This window comes from Cherax quadricarinatus, chromosome 97, assembly GCF_038502225.1.
Source record: "Cherax quadricarinatus isolate ZL_2023a chromosome 97, ASM3850222v1, whole genome shotgun sequence".
Taxonomy (NCBI): Eukaryota; Metazoa; Arthropoda; class Malacostraca; order Decapoda; family Parastacidae; genus Cherax; species Cherax quadricarinatus.
The window spans coordinates 5,245,316-5,269,152 of record NC_091388.1 but is presented as its reverse complement, the minus strand read 5'-3'; the positions used below and the strand labels follow the sequence as shown (position 1 = coordinate 5,269,152).

Here is a 23,837-nt window from a genome sequence, read left to right as displayed (position 1 = left end):
TAGGTGCTTTATTGTACTTATGTGTGTTGTGAAAGTTCTTTGTACACTCTCCAGGTCAGCAGTTTTGCCTGCCTTGAAGGGGGCAGTTAGTGTACAGCAATATTCCAGCCTGGAGAGAACGAATGATTTGAAGAGAATCATCATGGGCTTGGCATCCCTAGTTTTGAAGGTTCTCATTATCCATCCTATCATTTTTTAGCAGATGTGGTAAAGACATTGTTGTGATCTTTGAAGGTGAGATCCTCTGACATTATCACTCCCAGGTCCTTCACATTAGTTTTTTGCCCTGTTGTGTGGTTGGAATTTGCTTTTACTCATACACTTAATTTTCTCGAGTTTTCTATATCGGAGGTTATATACCTGGAGGTATGCCTGGAGGATATATACCTGGAGAGATACACAGATAACCCGCACATAGAAGAGAGGAGCTTACGATGACGTTTCGGTCCAACTTGGACCATTTACAAAGTCACTCTCTTATATGTGCGGGCTATTTGTGTATCGTTCCAGTCACAGTATTGTGCCTTTTTGTTATTTATACCTGGAGAGGATTTGCATGAGAGGTATATCTGGAGGGTATATACCTAGAGGTATACCTGGAGGGTATATACCTAGAGGTATACCTGGAGGGTATATACCTAGAGGTATACCTGGAGGGTATATACCTAGAGGTATACCTGGAGGGTATATACCTAGAGGTATACCTGGAGGGTATATACCTAGAGGTATACCTGGAGGGTATATACCTAGAGGTATACCTGGAGGGTATATACCTAGAGGTATACTTGGAGGGTATATACCTAGAGGTATACCTGGAGGGTATATACCTAGAGGTATACCTGGAGGGTATATACCTAGAGGTATACCTGGAGGGTATAAACCTAGAGCTATACCTGAGGGCCATATGCCTGTAGAGGCATACATGAAAAGGTATACCTGGAAGGTATATTGTGATTTTTTACACTTTTCTGTGATATTCTGCACTTTCATACACATTTTTACACTTTCCGGTGATATTTTACACTGATTTACACTTTCCAGTGATTGTATATCCTTGTATATGGTTGTATTAATGTGTATGGTTGTATTATTGTATACTTTCAGAGCACAACCATGCCAATATGCTGTGAGTGCCTGGGCACTGAGGGCAGTATACCTGGCGGGTTTATACACTGTGTGTCGTGTGGATCGTCAGTGCACACACAGTGTCTGACACTGGACATGTCAGCCTCTGTCAGATTGTGCCAGCAAGGCTGGCAGTGTGAGGACTGTAAGCCTTGTATAGTGTGTAGGAGAACTGGCTCTGAGGTGAGTGTTATACTGTGTTATACAGTGGACCCTCGACTAACGATATTAATTGGTACCTGAGAACGATTATTGTTAGTCGAGTTTTTTTAACGTTAGCCGAGGCAACATGTTAGTGTTAACATGTATCGTTAGCCGAATTTAACGTTACTCGATGCCATCGTTGGTCGAGGGTCCACTGTATTGTGTTATAATGTGTGTTATACCAGCAGTGTGAGGAGAATAAACTGTGTTTGATAATTGTACTTAGGTGTACCTGCACTTAAACTTCCATATTGTGAAATTGCCTTGTGCTCATCTCTGACGAGTTGCTAGTGTTTTTCTGACCACAGTCTGGTCTTTAAATGTTGATCATAATTCATGACCAGCGTATGCCCACTTCTGTGTTACAGTGGGTCACATTGGAACACAGTAGGTCACAGTGGAGCTCAGTGGGTCACATTGGAGCACAGTGGGTCACAGTGGAGCTCAGTGGAACACACATTTCTTCCACTGTGACCTCTCTTATAAAACTCCTCTACAGTGTGTGTTTTTGACAGTGCAGCAGTAAAAGTCAGTCAAAATGAGCCATATGGTACATATGGTATCGTTCCAGTCACGGTATTGTGCCTTTTTTTGTTATTGAGTCATATGGGTCAGTGGTCCCCCTGTATCTGTGCGGGATACCTTCCAAGGACTACCATAGATGTCAGAAACCCTGGATAGTAGTGAACACTATATATATACAAGTAATTTGGGTTTACATATATAGCTATGATAAAGTATAATTGATAAATCACACACAGTAAGTGGAGAATTATCACTTTTCACTGATGGGAAGAAATTCACAACTTCTCTTAGACTTCGAACAACTGTCACCATCACTACTTAAGTGTTTTGTGGCCATTATTATTAAGCAAAATTAAGGCTTATTTACAGGCCATTTTCAAATTTTTATAATTTTTACTTTTTGCATCGTCTTTTTTAGGCGTAGCTCTAATGTGTATTTAATAAATGATCGTGTAAACGTGTTTTTAGGCAAACCATACCCCGGCCGGGATTGAACCCGCTGTCAGAGAGTCTCAAAACTCCAGCCCGTCGCGTTAGCCACTAGACCAGCTAGCCACAATAAGATTCGTCCAATTAGGTATATTTCTACACCATAGGAAGGTTAGCACAGGCACCACTGTGACCACAAATGCAAGTTTTTACAGACGAATCTCCAGCTAGCGTGGCCGTGACGAACTCTAGCTCAAGTCCCGGCCGGGGTATGGTTTGTTTGCAATCGTGTCATTACGATTTCGTGAGTCATGTTTTTAGGCTTTTATATGCATTGGCAAGTGAAAAAAGGGCTGTGATTTACTTTAAAGCGGCGGTTTGGAACGGGACTGGCCGTACTAGCCAGGTATGACTGTACATAGAGGAGCTTTATAGAGATAATAATAATAATAATAATAATAATAATAATAATAATAATAATTCATTTTATTTATACAGGAGGTGTTACTAGCACCTTGTTCCTGGTATATATACAGTGGGTGTTACTAACACCTTGTTCCTGGTATATATACAGTAGGTTTTACTAGCACCTTACTGCTGCTATTTATACAGCAGGTGACAAAAAGGCACAATACTGTGACTGGAACAATACTCAAATAACCCGCACATAGGAGAGAGGAGCTTATGACGATGTTTCGGTCTGACTTTGACTATTTACAAAGTCACACTGACTTTGTAAATGGTCCAAGTCGGACTGAAACGTTGTCGTAAGCTCCTCTCTTATATGTGTGGGTTATTTTTGTATTATTCAGTAGGTGTTATTATTACCTTGTTCCTGGTATATATGCAGTGGGTGTTACTAGCACCTTACTGCTGGTATTTATACAGGAAAATGTGTTACTTTAAGCTCTTATAGAGTTAATATTACGAGTATTGCATGAATGTTTCTGAAGGTTCACGCATATAGTTTTGCATTTTATGTTGCAGGTGTTGGGGAGCCTTCTAATATGTAGTTCGTGTGACGACGGCTATCACGTGTGTTGCGTCTCACCGCCCCTAGAGCAACGACCAACTACCCCAAGCTGGTGTTGCTCTGTCTGTACCAAAGGGCCGCAAGGCACCAATAATAGCGGCCGTAGTAATACGGCTTCGCCAACGGGAAGTACGCACTGTGAGGCCGGCACCGCGACCAATAATTCCGCCATAAATAGAAAGGGAAGAGGGAAGTCGCGGAAGGGACTTCAAGACACGACTTCCAGAAGTAGAAAGTACAGCTCCTCATCGTCCAGTTCTCGTTCAAGGTGAAGTGTTGATTCCAGTGACTTCTTGTCTAGTTCTTACTGACATGTGTTGATTCTGGTGACTTCTTGTCTAGTTCTTACTGACATGATGTGTTGATTCTGGTGACTTCTTGTCTAGTTCTTACTGACATGATGTTGATTCTGGTGACTTCTTGTCTAGTTTTTACTGACATGATGTGTTGATTCCAATGACTTCTTGTCTAGTTCTTACTGACATGGTGTTGATTCCAGTGACTTCTTGTCTAGTTCTTACTGACATGTGTTGATTCCAGTGACTTCTTGTCTAGTTTTTACTGACGTGATGTGGTACTAGCATAGACACACCTCTCACTAACATGATATGTTGATTCCAGTGACAATTTGTGTAGTTGTTACTGACATGATGTGTTGATTCCAGTACCTTTTTGTGTAGTTCTTACTGACATGATTTGGTACTAGCATTACCATAACTTCACACATCTAAAAACATGTTGAATGTTCTATTATACAGTACAAGGTGTTGCTAGCACCTCACTGCTGGTATTTATACAGTAGAAAGTGTTACTAGCACCTTGCTGCTGGTATTTATACAGTAGAAGGTCTTATTAGCAGCTTACTGCTGGTATTTATACAGTAGAAGGTGTTATTAGCACCTTGTTCCTGGTATTTATACAGTAGAAGGTCTTACTAGCACCTTACTGTTGGTATTTATACAGTAGAAAGTGTTACTAGCACCTTGCTGCTGGTATTTATACAGTAGAAGGTCTTATTAGCAGCTTACTGCTGGTATTTATACAGTAGAAGGTGTTATTAGCACCTTGTTCCTGGTATTTATACAGTAGAAGGTTTTACTAGCACCTTACTGCTGGTATTTATACAAAGGTCTTACTAACACCTTACTGCTGGTATTTATGCAGTAGAAGGTCTTACTAGCATCTTGTTCCTGGTATTTATATAGTAGGTGTTGCTAACACCTTGCTCCCTCAGTGGAAATTCACGATACTAATTTCTCGTCTGTGCTTCAGATCAGCGTCTCGGTGGCGGAAAAGGAGCGGAAGCGAGCAGCGGAAAGAAGCGGACAGTATCTCAGATGATAGTGATGGTATGCATAGCCATCTTGGGCCTCCCAAGAAACTTCCTAGTGAAAAGTTGTCCAAAGAAAAAGCTAAGTTTTTCAGACGAAGTTTTGGGGAGAAAGGTAAACTTAGAGGTGTTAAGAGTGACGTACGGGTGGAGTGTGAGGGTATCGCGGGTATGAGTGCGTGCGGCGGCGGGCACAAGAAGCGCGGTGAGGCGGGTAGTGAGGTTAGTTCTAGCATACCAGACACCAGCACAGACACTAGTAGTAGTGATGAATCAGGTGCTGATGGGGCTTCAAGAACGACGACCCATCAGGAGAGCCACCCAGTCACCTGTAATCAGAACGACACCACGGGAGGCAAAGGTCCCGCCAGGAAATCGGAATCGTTAAGCGAGGGTGACTCGGAGAGCGGCACCCCACACGAAGAGCGAAGTTCCTCGTCGACGAACTCCTCGAGCGCCATGTTGGCGTCGGGGCACCTCAGGGGCTTGTTCGACGGTTTGAGTCACTTGTACACGCCGTACGACTCTCGTAAGAGACCCATACAGGAAAGACCTAAGCATAAAGGCCCTAAGAAAATAGTGAAATTGTCAAGAGAAGGGGAGTGTGTCGGTGATAGTGGCGTAGAGGGCGGGGCCAGAGTGAACGACAGTGGACAGGGTTCAAGACGTCTCGGTGAGTGTAGTGGTGTGGGTGGTAAGGGAAGCGAAAATGGGGGGGCGTGGTCGACGTGGGCGGCACATAGGTGGTCCAGCGGCAGTGCTGGGGCCGGCTCGGTTGGCCCTAGCGATGTCCCCTCAACGGCGGCCGGGGCCAACCCCCTGGTGGGCAAGACGGGCGGTGGCGGCCAGCCCCAGGCAGCGGACGGACGCAAGTGTCGCAAGAGCAGGCCTGAGGGATCCAGCGGCCAGACTGGGGGTCAGGGTAAGGCACTCGGTGGACCGTGATGCGCTGCTACTGCCACCTTCCTGCACCACTCTCATAACGCTTCTCTGCTTCTGCTGTTGCTTCTGCTGCTGCTGCTGCTGCTTCAGCATCTTCTGCAGACTTGTGTACTTTTGCATGGCTAGCTTATTTTCCCTTTTAATAAATTTCTAACTCCTCACCTTATGCTTTTTATTTTTTATTTATCTACACTACCTTGACTTGCTTATGTTTGCTGTTTAATGTTGCAGCTGTGTTGCAGAGATTGTTACCTTATGGTTGAATATTGCCACCTCTCCCATTGTGTATTTAGCATAGGGAAATGCCAGCCCGACTGCATATCCCTGATAAGCTTGAAGAAGCTGACATAAGCTGCAGGATAAGCTTTTATTGGATCAGCATTTTGCTCTGTGCAAAGCTCTGGTTGCTATACACAGAATGAAATGTTGCACCAACATTACCTGTGATCAATTCAAAGGATTTGCAGCGCATGATTTTCCTCTTCAATCTGGAGAAGCAACGAAGATATTAATATTTTATATTGATACGTTATATCTGAAGTCTATATGTCATAGTGTATATATTGAATTTTTACCAGCTGATAGGAATAATGTACCTTATGTGCTCTCACGTTTGTGCTATTGTGCCTCAACAAGGGACTGGATCATACACAAGTAACCCACATATAGGAGAGAGAAACTTATGACAACCAAGTCGGACCCAAGTTGGACCAAATTCGGATCGAAGCCAGACCAAAGTTGGACCAAAGTTAGACTGAAACATCATAAACTTCTCTCTCCTATGTGTGGGTTTATTTGCACAGTGTTCCAGTCACAGTATCGTGACTTTTTATTCTCTATGCATTAAATCATTCCATAATTTTTTGAAATGGACAAGTGGGTCATGTAGCAGGAAGATTGTTACCCCCTAAAATATTGACGATTTCAACTGAAGGTTCAGTTTCAACTAGCGCTTGATCGCTTTTATGCATGAGTAGGATGGAGATGTGCACGAGGTGACTGTATACCAGTAGTGGCATGTGAGATTCCGCATGACAACAATATGTACTGGGGTATGAGGGAGTAGATCGTCGTGTTTCTTTACTTCGCGTAAATCTGTACGGGAGGGCGACGCATGTACACCTTGTTGTTGTTCCACATTTTTGTTACCTTTGAATTGAGCCATTGTTCCACATGCCAGCTATTGTCACCGGCTTGTGGAACAACAACTCGGTTGAAAGCCAATGAAAACATGGAACAACGAAAATAGGTGCTGTACACTAAGTCTTCAACTTACAAACATATTGGGGACCTTCTGTATTATGTATAATAATGATATACACAATAATGATATAATACACAATTCAGAAGATTCTCAACGTGTTTGCAAGTCGAGAACTTACTGTATATGCAGGGTCCTGCTGCATATGCGGGGCCTTCCCGTATTCCTATCGAGTTTTGTTATTTTTTTTTTTTTTGAAGCTTTTGATTTTCCTCTGCTCTCTGGTTGTAGTGTATTGTTACTGGCAGTGTTCCTGACGGTCACCACGAGAGTTGCCCCGGTTTAGCTTTCCGATTGGCAGATTTATGGGAAAAAGTGGCGATAAATAACATTCAAAGAACACCAGACAGGGGATGATAAACTAGAAGCTCTTGTCTCCGTTCTAAGTAGAAAAGGAACTTCTCGCTTTGAAAATTCGCGCCATCTGACTCCACCAGACTATAACACGGTCTCTAACCCTCAAAATTTGGGATCCAACTCCATATATAACCGGGTAGCTTCTCAAACCCCGAACTTTGTCCACTATAGTGGGATTAGAGGCGGTGTCCTTACCTTAGTTACCGGGGCCAGGTTACTCTGGGCTCGGTGACTTCCATTACGATTCTTATATATGTTAAAAGCTCCTCAGTAATAATCATTTGTGTTCTAGATATTACTAATGCCTAAACACCTTATTTTTCTAATCTGTACTAAAGTAAATCGTTTGTATTTTTTTGGATAGAGTCACAAAATGTTGCTTATTGAGTACTGTGTAAGATGATTACTGTACTCCTGTACAGGTGGTCCTTGACTTACGATGGGGTTACATTACAATGATCCCATCGTAAGTCAAAAATATTGAGTCAAGAATGTTGTAAGTTGAGACAATTGTAAGTTGAGACTATTGTAAGTTGAGACTATTGTAAGTTGAGACTATTGTAAGTTGAGACTATTGTAAGTTGAGACTGTCGTAAGTTGAGACTGTCGTAAGTCGAGACTGTCGTAAGTCGAGACTGTCGTAAGTCGAGACTGTCGTAAGTCGAGACTGTCGTAAGTCGAGACTGTCGTAAGTCGAGACTGTCGTAAGTCGAGACTGTCGTAAGTCGAGACTGTCGTAAGTCGAGACGATCATGAGCCAAGTCAATATGAATACAATATGCTACATAAGTAAATAAACAATTACCGTCACAGAATCAATAAACAAATAATTACTGTAACTGAGTAAATACCAGTATTGAAAAGTCAATAAATGAATACAAGTTAGGGACTTGACACCTCCATGCTGGGTAATTATCTTAAGTTTCGTCCCCAAAGTAATTGTTGCTGCACCATTGTAAAGTTGAAATATTGTAAGTTGAACCATCGTAAAGTCCAAGTATTATAAGTTTAACCATTGTAAGTTGAAATATCATAAATCAAACCACCATAAATTTGAAATGTCACGAGTTAAAATATTGCGAGTCAAAATATCATAAGTCAAGGACCACCCGTACTTTACATTGTGAGTAGCTGTATAATAATAGTCATTAATACCATTGATTTCACTGTACTTCTATGATATGGTAAGAATATTATCTTGGTAGATGCAGAGGTGAATACTGACGTGATACATTCACCGATCGCTGTGGAGAACAAGGTAACGATGGAGAAGGTACAACGCAACTCTCTTCCACCTGGGGTCACAGACAGGGACCTAGAGATGTTCAAGAAGGCTCAGGAAAGAGCATCGGAGGTCAGTACTGTGTTTACTTCTCTCTTACTTTTCAGTTGGTGTTCTGTTTAAGTGGATGTTTATACAGTGATTCACACAGTTCAATAGTTATATTATGAATGATTCACTGTATCTTCTTTCAACACACCGGCCATATCCCACCGAGGGAAGGCAGCCCAAAAGGAAAAGCGAAAGTTTCTCCTTTTAAATTTAGTAATATATACAGGAGAAGGGGTTACTAACCCCTTGCTCCCAGCATTTTAGTCACCTCTTATGACACGCATGGCTTATGGAAGAAGAATTCAGTTCCACTTCCTCATGGAGATAAAGAGAAATAAACAGGAACAAGAACTAGTAAGAAAATAGAAGAAAACCCAGTGGAGTGTGTATATATATGTTTGTGATGAAATTAAGACACATGTGCCACATCTGGGTATCTTTATTGTAGACGTTTCGCCATCCAGTGGCTTTATCAATACAAATTCTAGGACATAACTTGAAGACAGTAGAACTATGTACAGAAGATGAGGTAATCAGTCCCTCAACCTAGGAGTAGGTGCGAGTATTGATAAAGCCACTGGATGGCGAAACGTCTACAATAAAGATACCCAGATGTGGCACATGTGTCTTAATTTCATCTTGTCGGTATTATATACCATTCTTACACAACATATATGTTTGTACATGCATATGTAATGTGACCCAAGTGTAAGTAGAAGTAGCAAGACGTACCTGAAATCTTACATGTTTATGAGACAGAAAAAAGACACCAGCAATCCTGCCATCATGTAAAACAATTATAGGTTTCCATTTTACACTCACTTGGCAGGACGGCGAGTCACAGTATATATAGGAAATATTAAAGTGAATAGTTACACAGTTATATTATTGACGATTTAATATATTGAAGAGTTAAAGAATATAATACATGTTTAGAACATGAATATTTCTTTTTCTAGCAACAAAATGGCCGCCTCCCACCAAGGCAGGGTGGTCCAAAAAAGAAAAACAAAAGTTTCTCTTTTTGACTTTAGTAATGTATATGGGAGAAGGGGGTTACTAGCCCCTTCCTCTTGGCATTTTAGTTGCCTCTTACGACGTGCATGGCTTATGGAGGGAGAATTCTGTACATGAATGGTATACAATACTGACAAGATGAAAATTAGACACATGTGCGACATCTGGGTATCTTTAATTGTGGACGTTTCGCCAACCAGTGGCTTTATCTGTATTGATAAAGCCACTGGATGGTGAAACGTCTACAATTAACCCTTTCAGGGTCCGTCCCGTAGATCTACGGCTTTACGTTCAGGGTCCAAACCGTAGATCTACGCCAAAATTCTAGCGCCGTCAAATTTAGCAGGAGGAGGCTGGTAGGCCTACATCTAAGAGAATGGGTCTGGGTGGTCAGTGTGCACACCATAGAAAAAATCTGGACGCCCACATGGCATTGTGGGAACACCGGCAAAGTAGCTTTGTTCATAGTGCCTGGCAGCAAGGAAGCTCTCACTCCCCACTCACTCTCCGGGCGAATTCTGACTCTCCTCTTCACAACTTACAGTTCTAAGACTGATGGAAGTGGAGCTGAAGACGAATTCTATGGTTTTGAACCATATGGTACCATTGTGCCATATGGTACAATGGTACCATATGGTACAATGGTGCCATGTCATACAATGGTATCATATGGTACAATGGTACCATATGGTACAATGTACATATAGTACATTGTACCATATGGTACAGGGTACAGGGACCCTAATGGAAATAAATCTGTCTGACTTTTTTGGGTTATCCTAGGTTCTCCAAACATATGCTGCTAAGTATGATATTCTATGTAATTTTATTTGTGTATAACTAAATAAACTTACTTATGATGCCACATGCACTTGAGTAAGTTTATTCAGGTGTACAGAAATACAATTACATAGATTATCATACATAGTAGCATATGTATAAAATCCTAGGATAACGCAAAAAAGTCAGGGTGACTTATTTCTATAGTTATCCCTGTATCTGTACCATATGGTACCCTGCACCATATGGTACCCTGCACCATATGGTACCCTGCACCATATGGTACCCTGCACCATATGGTACCCTGCACCATATGGTACCCTGCACCATATGGTACCCTGCACCATATGGTACCCTGCACCATATGTTATCATGTACTGCATGGTACCCTTTACCATATAGTACAATGTACCATATGGTACCCTGTAACATATACCGTGTACCATATGGTCAATAGGTGTTGGTGGCATGAGACACCAGCCAAGACTGAGTGAGTGGCGACGTAAGCTAGCTACTGACTCCGCAGTTTCCGATTATTATTATTATTATAATCAAGGGGGAAGCGCTAAACCCGGAGGATTATACAGCGCCTGAGGGGGGGGATGTGGAAGGCATTCAGGCTTAATTCGGGGAACTGGAGCACAGATCCAATTCCCTAAATCAAGAGCCCCTCACCAACATCAAGGAACCTTCTTTGAGGGGCGCAGTTTCCGAGACAAAGTGCTTTGTCATCCACCTCAAGGAACACGTAAAGTTCCTGTACACTTGTAAATATATAATAGAACATTACTAATATACAACATTTTTGCATATTTTTGCTGTAAACAACTATTGTAACCAAAATAATAATGAAAATATTAGTGTGTTGAATACAACAGTACCATATGGTACAATGAACCATATGGTATCATTGTACTGTATGGTACAATGTACCATATGGTACCGTTGCATCATATGGTACCATATGGTACCATTACACCGTATGGTACCATAAGGTACCATTGCACCATATGGTACCATTGTATCATATGGTACCATTGTACCAAATGGTGCCATTCTACCATGTGGTACCATTGTATCATGTGCCATTGTGCCATATTGTACCATATGGTACCATTGTGTCATATGCTATTGTACCATATGGTACCATTGCACCCTATGGTACCATTGCACCCTATGGCACCATTGTACCATATGGTACTATATGGTACCATTGTACCAAATGGTGCCATTCTACCATGTGGTACCATTGTATCATATGGTACCATTGTATCATGTGCCATTGTACCATATGGCACCATTGTACCATATGGCACCATTGTACCATATGGTACTGTTGTATTCAACACAACCGCACTAATATTTTCATAATTTTGTTTACAATAAACTTGTAAACAAGTTTTGTAAGCAATATAATGATAGACAAATTAGTGCAGTTATTGTGTTGAATACAATGAGTGTACACTTATACAATATACATTATATTGGTCTCACAGGCCACAAATGTTATTAGAAAAAGAAAAAGATTAGAAAAGAAAAGAAAAAAAGTATAAAAAAACATAAAATAAAAAAATGGGATTTTACGGAAGTCACTAATGTTGCCGCCACCCCCGGTCATTTTGGGTCAACTTCCCACCCCTGTATCTCGGTAAGTACTGATTATAAAAAAACTTTTTTTTTTTTGTCTTATTACCTTCACAAAAATATACTCTTTAATTCTGTAAGATTTTTTTTTTTTCTTCAAAATTTCTTGGACACCGGAGCACCACTTCAGATTTTGGCCTTGGACCCTGAAGGGGTTAAAGATACACAGATGTCGTACGTTTCTAATTTTCAGGGAGAATTCTGCTCTATACTTGAGTATTTGTAGTAAGGAAACATTCTTGTGCTTGACAGGTTTCTTCAGTCAACACTGGGGATAATAGTGTAGTTCTGAGGGGGCCAATCCCTAAATTTTGTTGGAGTCAGTCCCTAAATTTTGTTAGGTGGGGGGTCGATAAAGTCAGCATCAGGAATAAGTTTAACCCTGACTTTCAGGGTCGTGACCCCTGATCTCAAACTTGCTCTCAGGGTTGAAAAATTAAAAAAAAAAAATAATGTAAAATGGCAAGATTGTTTTTCCTAAGGTAATGAAACCAAAAATGCAAAATTTGATGGAAAACTTAGGGAACTGTTCTCTTGCAAAGTTAGTGGTCTTGACAATATTTACACATTGGCAATTTTGCCCACTTTGAGCCCTATTTTTGGCCAGTTCCTTTGTTTCCAGTCCACAAAACAGCTATTTTGCTAGTATTCCTTTTATTCTGTCAAATGAGTACAAGAAACCATCCCATTTACCTATTTCAACTACCCAATAAAGTAATCAGAAATTGGTAATTTGGCTAATTTCTCACAAAATTCAAAAATTGCCAATTTGTAAAATGAGGTCCAGAATAAATGTAGACATTCCTGGCACTAAATAAACATTTCCTCTGCTCCTTAGTTGTGTCTCCAGGCCTCTCCAGGCCTCCCCAGGCCTCTCCAGGCCTCCCCAGGCCTCTCCAGGCCTCCCTAGGCCTCTCCAGGCCTCCCCAGGCCTCTCCAGGCCTCCCCAGGCCTCTCCAGGCCTCCCTAGACCTCCCCAGGCCTCTCCAGGCCTCCCTAGACCTCCCCAGGCCTCTCCAGGCCTCCCTAGACCTCCCCAGGCCTCTCCAGGCCTCTCTAGACCTCCCCAGGCCTCTCCAGGCCTCCCTAGACCTCCCCAGGCCTCTCCAGGCCTCCCTAGACCTCCCCAGGCCTCTCCAGGCCTCTCTAGACCTCCCCAGGCCTCTCCAGGCCTCCCTAGACCTCCCCAGGCCTCTCCAGTTCTCCCCAGCCCTTCCTAGGCCTTCCCAGGCCTCCCTAGGCCTCTTTTATATTACACTTATTTTTCATTTTGAATTTTTATTCTCACACAAAAAAATAGAAGATTTACTGTTATGCAGACTACTGCATATACTACTGCATATACTGGGATATTGGCAGTTTGGAGGGATATGTTGTGTATCTTTATACGTATATGCTTCTAAACTGTTGTATTCTGAGCACCTCTGCAAAAGCAGTGATAATGTGTGAGTGTGGTGAAAGTGTTGAATGATGATGAAAGTATTTTCTTTTTGGGGATTTTCTTTCTTTCTTGGGTCACCCTGCCTCGGTGGGGGACGACCGACTTGTTGAAAAAAAAAAAAAAAAATGTATAAAAATTTTCAGTGCATTCCTAAATGTGTATTATACCGTCCAGTTGGACGTGTATTGTGTACTCTGGAATGTCTGCAAAAACATTTCTGCTACTTTGAGTTTAGTTTCAAAGTACTTTCACTCCTGAAACCATCAGAATCATCTCTGTTTCTGTAATATATTTTCCACTCCATCAAATGAGACCAAGAAACCGAGAATACAGCCACAAAAACCATCTGAAAATACAGTGGACCCCCAGTTTACGATATTATTTCATTCCAGAAGTATGTTCAGGTGCCAGTATTGACCGAATTTGTTCCAAAAGGAATATTGTGAATTAGATTAGTCCATTTCAAACCCCCAAACATACACATACAAACGCACTTACATAAATACACTTACATAATTGGTCGCATTGGGAGCTGATCGTAAACCGGGGGTCCACTGTACTACACCACAAAGTTGCAACTGTTTGAAACCCAAAACCTGGTCTCGGTTTTTTCTCATTTATGCACTGCGTGCTGCATAATGAGACCTTTTATATGGTGCACACTTACCACATAGACCCATTCTCTCATATCTAGGCCCAAATTTACTACTTAGCTTATTTGAGTGAGCTGAGCTCGTGACATAGTACTACGGCATGGACGTTGTAGAGCTTAAGCTTCAGGGCCCCTAATCCCAGAGGGCCCAAGAAGCGACTTTAGTCCATATTGCTTAAAAATTTTGGGTATACTGTATGAGAAGGGATTTTTAAAATAAACAGTTCAAGCTTCAGGGCCCCCATAATTCAAGCTTCAGGGACCTTATAACAGTTCAAGCTTCAGGGCCACCATAATAGTTCAAGCTTCAGGGCCACCATAATAGTTCAAGCTTCAGGGTCACCATAACAGTTCAACCTTCAGGGGTCCCCATAATAGTTCAAGCTTCAGTGACTTATAACAGTTCAAGCTTCAGGGCCACCATAATAGTTCAAACTTCAGGGACCCCATAATAGTTCAAGCTTCAGGGCTCCCTTAACCCTTTGACTGTCGCGGCCATATATATACGTCTTACGAGGTACCGTGTTTGACGTATATATACTCATAAATTCTAGCGGCTTCAAATCAAGCAGGAGAAAGCTGGTAGGCCCACATGTGAGAGAATGGGTCTTTGTGGTCAGTGTGTGCCATATAAAAAAAATCCTGGAGCACACAGTGCATAATGAGAAAAAAAAAACTCCGACCGTTTTTTTTTAATTAAAATGCCGACTTTGTGGTTTATTTTTGTATAGTATTTATGGTTGTATTCTCGTTTTCTTGGTCTCATTTGATAGAATGGAAAACATATTATAGAAATAGAGGTGATTTTGATTGATTTTACTATAAAAAGAACCTAGAAATGGAGCTCAAAGTAGGGGAAATGTTTGATTTTTGCCAATGTTCAAAAGTAAACAAATGATGCCATTGTCCAATAAATGTCCAACTAGCCATTCTAATATGCAGTCATGAATGGGTTGATGTTATTTATACAATTATTACAGTATTGCAGTAGTCTGCATAACAGTAAGTCTTCAATTTTTTGTTTGAATAAAAATTCAAAATAGAAAGCAAGAGTAATATCAGAGGGGCCTGGAGACATGACTGATGAACAAAGAAAATGTTATTTTAGAGCCAGGAATGTCTGCATTGTTCATTCTGGACCTTATTTTGAAATTGTCATATTTTTTATTTTTCGTGAAATTGGCCAAATTGCAAATTTCTGACCACATTATTAGGTAGTTGAAATCGGTAAATGGGCAGTTTCTTGTACTCAATCGATAGAAAAAATGGAGTTCTAAAGAAATAGCTATGAGTTTGGGCGACTGGAACAATGGAATTAGCCGAAAATAGGGCTCAAAGTGCGCGAAATCGCCGATTTGTAAACAGCGCCGAGGTTGCTAACTTCGCGAGAGCATAATTCTGTCAGTTTTCCATCAAATTTCGTTTTGTTGGTGTCATTACAATCGGGAAAAGATTCTCTATCATTTCATAAGAAAAAATCTTTTTTTTTTTTTTTAAATTTTGCGACACCAGGAGACACCTCAGGATTGGGGGTTGCGACAGTCAAAGGGTTAATAATTCAAGCTTCAAAGGCTCATAACAGTTCAAGTTTTATAGACCCCATAACAGTTCAAGCTTCAGGGACTCTATAACAGTTCTAGCTTCAGGGACCCCCATAATAGTTGAAACCATCGTAAAATTGAAATATCACAAGTCGAACCATCACAAGTCAAAATATCACAAGCCGAACCATCACAAGCCAAAATATCACAAGTCGAACCATCACAAGTCAAAATATTACAAGTCGAACCATCACAAGTCAAAATATCATTAGTCAAGGTGCACCTATACTACATTTAATCTGTGTTCTTGGCTGATACAACCGCATCACAGTTGTTCAGCTTGTAAAAATCATCCTGTTTGAATAGTCACAGTATTGGGCCTGTCATGTGCCGGGACCACGACAGGAATCCCCAGCTTCTCTTCTATTGGTTCATTAATGGGTGTTCGTGACGTCTAAGTGGAACAAAAATCCGCTTAATGTCCTTTTGGATTGACTCACTCACTCTCTCAATTTGCAGATATCACCTCTTTTATTCCTTTGTATATAGATTCTCCTTACTTTACAATGGTTCAGTTTACAATATTTCAACTTTACATAGGTTCAATTTACAATATTTCAACTTTACGATTGTTCAACTAACCACACACACATTGAATATATGTATGCATATAGAAAAGGGCCCCAGTTTACAATTTTGGCCATTTATTTTAGGAAAAATTTTACCATGCCTGGAGTACACCTGGAGAGGGTTTTGGGGGTCAATGCCCCTTGGCCTGGTCTGTGACCAGGCCTCATGGTGGATCATTGCCTGATCAACAAGGCTGTTACTGTTGGCTGCACACAACTCAACATGCGAACCACAGCCCGACTGGTCAGGTACTGGCTTTAGGTGCATGTCCAGCTCCTCCTTGAAGACAGCCAGGGGTTAATTGGTAATCCCCTTTATGTATGCTGGGAGGCAGTCAAACAGTCTTGGGCCCCTGACACTTATTGTGTTGTCTCTTATCATGCTAATGGTGCCCTTGCTTTTCATTGGAGGGATGTTGCATCATCTGCGGAGTCTTTTGCTTTCAAAAGAACATAAGAAAGGAGGAACACTGCAGCAGGCCTGTTGGCCCATACTAGGCAGGTCCTTTACAATCCATCCCACTAACAAAACATTTGCCCAATCAATTTTCAATGCCACCCAAGAAATAAGCTTTGTTAACCCTATCCAATCATATGCGAGTCCCACTCAAATCCAACCGCTCTCACTCATGCATTTATCCAACCTAAATTTGAAACTACCCAAGGTTTTAGCCTCAATAACCCAACTAGGTAGACTGTTCCACTCATCAACTACCCTATTTCCAAACCAATACTTTCCTATATTCTTTCTAAATCTAAACTTATCTAATTTGAATCCATTACAGTGGGTTCTCTCTTGGAGAGATATCCTCAAGACCTTATCTATATCACCTTTATTAATACCCATCTTCCACTTACACACTTCGATCATGTCTCCCCTCATTCTTCATCTAACAAGTGAATGTAATTTAAGGGTCTTCAATCTTTCTTTATAAGGAAGATTTCTAATGCTATGTATTAATTTAGTCATTCTACGCTGAATGTTTTCTAACGAATGAGTGATTTTCGTGTGCAAGTTTGGTATTAATCCCCCTTGGATTTTCCAAGTGTATATAATCATATATCTGTCCCGCCTGCATTCTAGGGAGTATAAGTTGAGGAACTTCAAGCGTTCCCAGTAATTGAGGTGTTTTATCACAGTTATGTGTGATGTGAAGGTTCTCTGTACATTTTCTAGGTCAGCAATTTCACCTGCCTTGAAAGGTGCTGTTAGTGTGCAGCAATATTCCAGCCTAGATAGAACAAGTGACCTGAAGAGTGTCATCATGGGCTTGGCATCCCTAGTTTTGAAGGTTCTCATTATCCACGAGGTTTGTTTAGTAAATGTTTACAAGTGTAGACCATTGTTGTCTTGTAGTTTGTTGGTGAGAAGGTAGTGTACTATCCTGTGTCAGTTTAGTAGTACTGTGAGTCGGGGAATGGGTAAGGAAGTTTTTAAAGTACAGGCCAGTGTGTTGATGACTAGGCCAGGTGTATGTGTGTTGTGTTGTGTGTTATGTGTTGTGTGTGTGTGTGTGTGTGTGTGTGTGTGTGTGTGTGTGTGTGTGTGTGTGTGTGCATGTGCGACTGGAACAGTGTGTGTGTGCAACAGTGTATGTAACAGTGGAACAGTGTGTGTGGAACAGTGTATGGAACAATGTTATTCCACTTGCCTCACAGTTGCTACACTTCACTGTCATTTCCTTCTGCCACTATGCATATTCCACCATCCATTCCTTCTCACTAACCCTTCAGTTTTCATTCCCCTGCAGGAAATGGAGAAGAACCGGACGACAGTACAGGAACGCGACCCATTCAACATGTCTCGGTGCCCGGCCAGTATTGACTTCGGCCAGTACGACATCCAGACCTGGTACTCCGCACCGTACCCCCAGGAATATGCACGGTGAGCTGTAACTCACCGTTCTTCTCTTGTTCTTGATGAAGAGAATGTAAGAATGGACCGAGAATAGCTCCTAGAGGATATCCATTTTTTGTATTCTTCTCTTGTTCTTTACTCAGAGAATATAACAATGCCTCCCAGAGGATATTCATTTGTTTTTATCTTGTTCTTGACTCCAAGAATGTAAGAATGGCTCCTAGAGAATATTTCTTGATTGACCAAAAATGAGTCCCATTCTTGTGTTTTTCCTTATTCTTTACTCTGAGAATGCAAGAATGTCTGAGAAAATTGCAATAATGTGATAACAAACAAGCCATGTGATGGATGAGGTTTGAACTCATGGACTACCTGCAGTAGGCCTACTGACCTGTACTCTGCAGGTCCTCAAATTCAACTATTCTCTCTTATATATTTGTCCAATGTATTTTACGCAATAGGTGTGCTGGCCTGTACTGGGCAGGTGTTTCTCGAATTCAACTATTCTCTATTTGTTCAATGTATTTTATGTAGGATCACTGCTGTAGGCCTACGGTCCCATACTGGCTTGGTCCTGAAGTTGTATATTAAGTAAATTCAAGTTTTAGAAGAGCAGAGGGTGTGTTGTTTGGCACAAGAATAGCTGATGGGTTTAAGGTGATTAGTCGTAGTTGATCCCCAAGTTGACCTGTAGGGTTTATAGATCTGTAGTGGAAGGGAGGCAGGGTAGGGGTCGTCCTAGGAAAGATTGGAGGGAGGGGTAAAGGAGGTTTTGTGTGTGAGGGGCTTGGACTTCCAGCAGGTGTGTGTGTGTATTAGGAGTGAGTGGAGACATATGTTGTTTATGACTTGATGTGCTGTTGGAGTGTGAGCAAGGTAACATGAAGAGATTCAAGGAAACTGGTTAGCTGGACTTGAGTCCTGGAGGTGAGAAGTACAGTGTCTTCACTCTGAAGGATGAGTGAAGATGTTGCTGTTTTTGAATTGTTGTATCAGCACATCTCTGGCAAGACGGTGATAGAGCGAGTGATGATAAAAGTGTTTCTTCTTTTTTGGGTCACCTGCCTTGGTGGGAAACAACCAATGTGTTAATAATAATAAAAAAAAAAGTACTGTCATCTGCAAATTGCAAAGGTTTAAGGAGACTAGAAACATGGAGGAGATCATTGATGTAAACAAGGAGGAGCAGAGGGCCCAGGACACTGCCTTGTGGCACTCCTGTGTTTACAAACTGAGGGCCCAGGACACTGCCTTGTGGCACTCCTGTGTTTACAAACTGAGGGCCCAGGACACTGCCTTGTGGCACTCCTGTGTTTGCAAACTGAGGGCCCAGGACACTGCCTTGTGGCACTCCTGTATTTGCAAACTGAGGGCCCAGGACACTGCCTTGTGGCACTCCTGTGTTTACAAACTGAGGGCCCAGGACACTGCCTTGTGGCACTCCTGTGTTTACAAACTGAGGGCCCAGGACACTGCCTTGTGGCACTCCTGTGTTTACAAACTGAGGGCCCAGGACACTGCCTTGTGGCACTCCTGTGTTTACAAACTGAGGGCCCAGGACACTGCCTTGGGGCACTCCTGTGTTTGCAAACTGAGGGCCCAGGACACTGCCTTGTGGCACTCCTGTGTTTGCAAACTGAGGGCCCAGGACACTGCCTTGTGGCACTCCTGTGTTTACAAACTGAGGGCCCAGGACACTGCCTTGTGGCACTCCTGTGTTTACAAACTGAGGGCCCAGGACACTGCCTTGTGGCACTCCTGTGTTTACAAACTGAGGGCCCAGGACACTGCCTTGTGGCACTCCTGTGTTTACAAACTGAGGGCCCAGGACACTGCCTTGTGGCACTCCTGTGTTTACAAACTGAGGGCCCAGGACACTGCATTGTGGCACTCTGTGTTTACAAACTGAGGGCCCAGGACACTGCCTTGCAGCACTCCTGTGTTTACAAACTGAGGGCCCAGGACACTGCCTTGTGGCACTCCTGTGTTTACAAACTGAGGGCCCAGGACACTGCCTTGGGGCACTCCTGTGTTTGCAAACTGAGGGCCCAGGACACTGCCTTGCGGCACTCCTGTGTTTACAAACTGAAGGCCCAGGACACTGCCTTGTGGCACTCCTGTGTTTACAAACTGAGGGCCCAGGACACTGCCTTGTGGCACTCCTGTGTTTACAAACTGAGGGCCCAGGACACTGCCTTGTGGCACTCCTGTGTTTACAAACTGAGGGCCCAGGACACTGCCTTGCGGCACTCCTGTGTTTACAAACTGAAGGCCCAGGACACTGCCTTGTGGCACTCCTGTGTTTACAAACTGAGGGCCCAGGACACTGCCTTGTGGCACTCCTGTGTTTACAAACTGAGGGCCCAGGACACTGCCTTGTGGCACTCCTGTGTTTGCAAACTGAGGGCCCAGGACACTGCCTTGTGGCACTCCTGTGTTTGCAAACTGAGGGCCCAGGACACTGCCTTGTGGCACTCCTGTGTTTACAAACTGAGGGCCCAGGACACTGCCTTGTGGCACTCCTGTGTTTACAAACCGAGGGCCCAGGACACTGCCTTGTGGCACTCCTGTGTTTACAAACTGAAGGCCCAGGACACTGCCTTGTGGCACTCCTGTGTTTACAAACTGAGGGCCCAGGACACTGCCTTGCAGCACTCCTGTGTTTACAAACTGAGGGCCCAGGACACTGCCTTCTGGCACTCCTGTGTTTAGAAACTGAGGGCCCAGGACACTGCATTGTGGCACTCCTGTGTTTAGAAACTGAGGGCCCAGGACACTGCCTTGGGGCACTCCTGTGTTTACAAACTGAGGGCCCAGGACACTGCCTTGTGGCACTCCTGTGTTTACAAGCTGAGGGCCCAGGACACTGCCTTGGGGCACTCCTGTGTTTACAAACTGAGGGCCCAGGACATTGCCTTGTGGCACTCATGTGTTTACAAACTGAGGGCCCAGGACACTGCCTTGTGGCACTCCTGTGTTTACAAACTGAGGGCCCAGGACACTGCCTTGTGGCACTCCTGTGTTTACAAACTGAGGGCCCAGGACACTGCCTTGCAGCACTCCTGTGTTTACAAACTGAAGGCCCAGGACACTGCCTTGTGGCACTCCTGTGTTTACAAACTGAGGGCCCAGGACACTGCCTTGCAGCACTCCTGTGTTTACAAACTGAGGGCCCAGGACACTGCCTTCTGGCACTCCTGTGTTTAGAAACTGAGGGCCCAGGACACTGCATTGTGGCACTCCTGTGTTTAGAAACTGAGGGCCCAGGACACTGCCTTGGGGCACTCCTGTGTTTACAAACTGAGGGCCCAGGACACTGCCTTGTGGCACTCCTGTGTTTACAAGCTGAGGGCCCAGGACACTGCCTTGGGGCACTCCTGTGTTTACAAACTGAGGGCCCAGGACATTGCCTTGTGGCACTCATGTGTTTACAAACTGAGGGCCCAGGACACTGCCTTGTGGCACTCCTGTGTTTACAAACTGAGGGCCCAGGACACTGCCTTGTGGCACTCCTGTGTTTGCAAACTGAGGGCCCAGGACACTGCCTTGTGGCACTCCTGTGTTTGCAAACTGAGGGCCCAGGACACTGCCTTGTGGCACTCCTGTGTTTACAAACTGAGGGCCCAGGACACTGCCTTGCAGCACTCCTGTGTTTACAAACTGAAGGCCCAGGACACTGCCTTGTGGCACTCCTGTGTTTACAAACTGAGGGCCCAGGACACTGCCTTGCAGCACTCCTGTGTTTACAAACTGAAGGCCCAGGACACTGTCTTGCAGCACTCCTGTGTTTACAAACTGAGGGCCCAGGACACTGTCTTGCAGCACTCCTGTGTTTACAAACTGAGGGCCCAGGACACTGCCTTGGGGCACTCCTGTGTTTACAAACTGAGTAGTTGATGGATGAAAAGACCATAGATTAACCCTTTGACTGTTTCTGACATATATATACGTCTTATGAGCCAGTGTTTTTGATGCATTTATTCGCCAAAATTCTAGCGGCTTCAGATCAAGCGAGAGAAAGCTGGTAGGCCCACATGTGAGAGAATGGGTCAGTGTGCACAGTATAAAAAACTCCTGCTGCAAGTAGTGCATAATGAGAAAAAAACTCCGACCATTTTTTTGGATTAAAAAGCCGACTTTGAGGTGTATTTTTGTATAGTATTTATGGTTGTATTCTCATTTTCTTGGTCTCATTTGATAGAATGGAAGACATATTACAGAAATAGAGATGATTTTGATTGGTTTCACGATGAAAAGGATTTTGAAATTGAGCTCAAAGTAGCAGAAATGTTCGATTTTTGCCAATGTTGAAGAGTAAACAAATGACATCATTGTCCAATAAGTGTCCAACGAACCATTCTTATACGCAGTCAGAAATGGGTTGACATTATTTATACAATTATTACAGTAATGCAGTAGTCTGCATAACAGTAAATCTTTTTTTTTTTTTTTTTTATCACACTGGCCGATTCCCACCAAGGCAGGGTGGCCCGAAAAAGAAAAACTTTCACCATCATTCACTCCATCACTGTCTTGCCAGAAGGGCGCTTTACACTACAGTTTTTAAACTGCAGCATTAACCCCTTCAGGGTCCAAGGCCCAAATCTGAAGTGGTGCCCCAGTGTCCAAGAATTTTCAAAAAAAAAAATTATTTTTTCTTATGAAATGGTAGAGAATCTTTTTGTGAAGGTAATAAAACAAAAAGTACGAAATTTTATGGGAAATTGACGAAATTATGCTCTCGCGAATTTTGATGTGTCAGCGATATTTACGAATCGGCGATTTTGCTGACTTTGACTCCCATTTTAGGCCAATTACATTATTCCAGTCAACCAAATTCTTAGCTATTTCACTAGTATTACTTCTATTCTATCGATTGAGCACAAGAAATCGCCAAGTCAGCTGTTTCAACTACAAATTAAAGTGATCGGAAATTGTTAATTTGGCCAATTTAACACAAAGTTCAAAATATTCCAATTTCAAAATAGGGTCCAGAATAAACAATGTTGGCATTCCTGGCACTAAACTAACATTTCCTCTGTTCATTAGTTATGTTTTGAGGCTTTACAAATAAATTCCATTTTGATTTTTTATTCACATAATGAATTTTTATTCACACCAAAAAATAGAAGATTTACTGTTATGCAGTTCTGTAATATGTCTTCCATCCTATCAAATGAGACCAAGAAATCGCAAATAGAACTATAAAAAACATAAGAAAAAACACTGCAAAGTCGCTGTTTTAATAAAAAAATCATGATTTCAGTTTTTTTCTCTCATTATACACAGCGTGCTGCAGGATCTGTTTTATGGGGTGCACACATACCACATAGATGTATTCTCTCATATCTAGGCCCAAATGTACCACTCACAGTTTATCAGAGTGAGCTGAGCTCATGACGTAGATCTACGGTTTGGACCCTGAACGTAAAGCCGTAGATCTACGGGACGGACCCTCAAAGGGTTAACACCCCTCCTTCAGAGTGCAGGCACTGTACTTCCCATCTCCAGGACTCAAGTCCGGCCTGCCGGTTTCCCTGAACCCCTTCATAAATGTTACTTTGCATACACTCCAACAGCACGTCAAGTATTAAAAGCCATTTGTCTCCATTCACTCCTATCAAACACGCTCACGCATGCCTGCTGGAAGTCCAAGCTCCTCGCACACAAAACCTCCTTTACCCCCTCCCTCCAACCTTTCCTAGGCCGACCCCTACCCCGCCTTCCTTCCACTAC

The 23,837-nt window shown here is 42.8% G+C and overlaps 1 protein-coding gene across 6 annotated transcripts in view; it reads left to right on the top strand.

The window, feature by feature from the left end:
• Positions 1-23,837, top strand: part of LOC128704952 (histone acetyltransferase KAT6A-like) — a 152,135-nt gene that overhangs the window by 72,405 nt on the left and 55,893 nt on the right. For 3 of the 6 annotated variants that reach the window (XM_070105180.1, XM_070105177.1, XM_070105178.1), the window contains 5 exons: positions 1,105-1,308; positions 3,271-3,584; positions 4,589-5,568; positions 8,412-8,560; positions 17,995-18,128. In XM_070105180.1, the coding sequence (XP_069961281.1) occupies positions 1,105-1,308; positions 3,271-3,584; positions 4,589-5,568; positions 8,412-8,560; positions 17,995-18,128 (1,781 nt within the window). The remainder of the gene's footprint in view (positions 1-1,104; positions 1,309-3,270; positions 3,585-4,588; positions 5,569-8,411; positions 8,561-17,994; positions 18,129-23,837) is intronic. The other 3 variants (XM_070105182.1, XM_070105181.1, XM_070105179.1) reach the window with 3 other exon arrangements.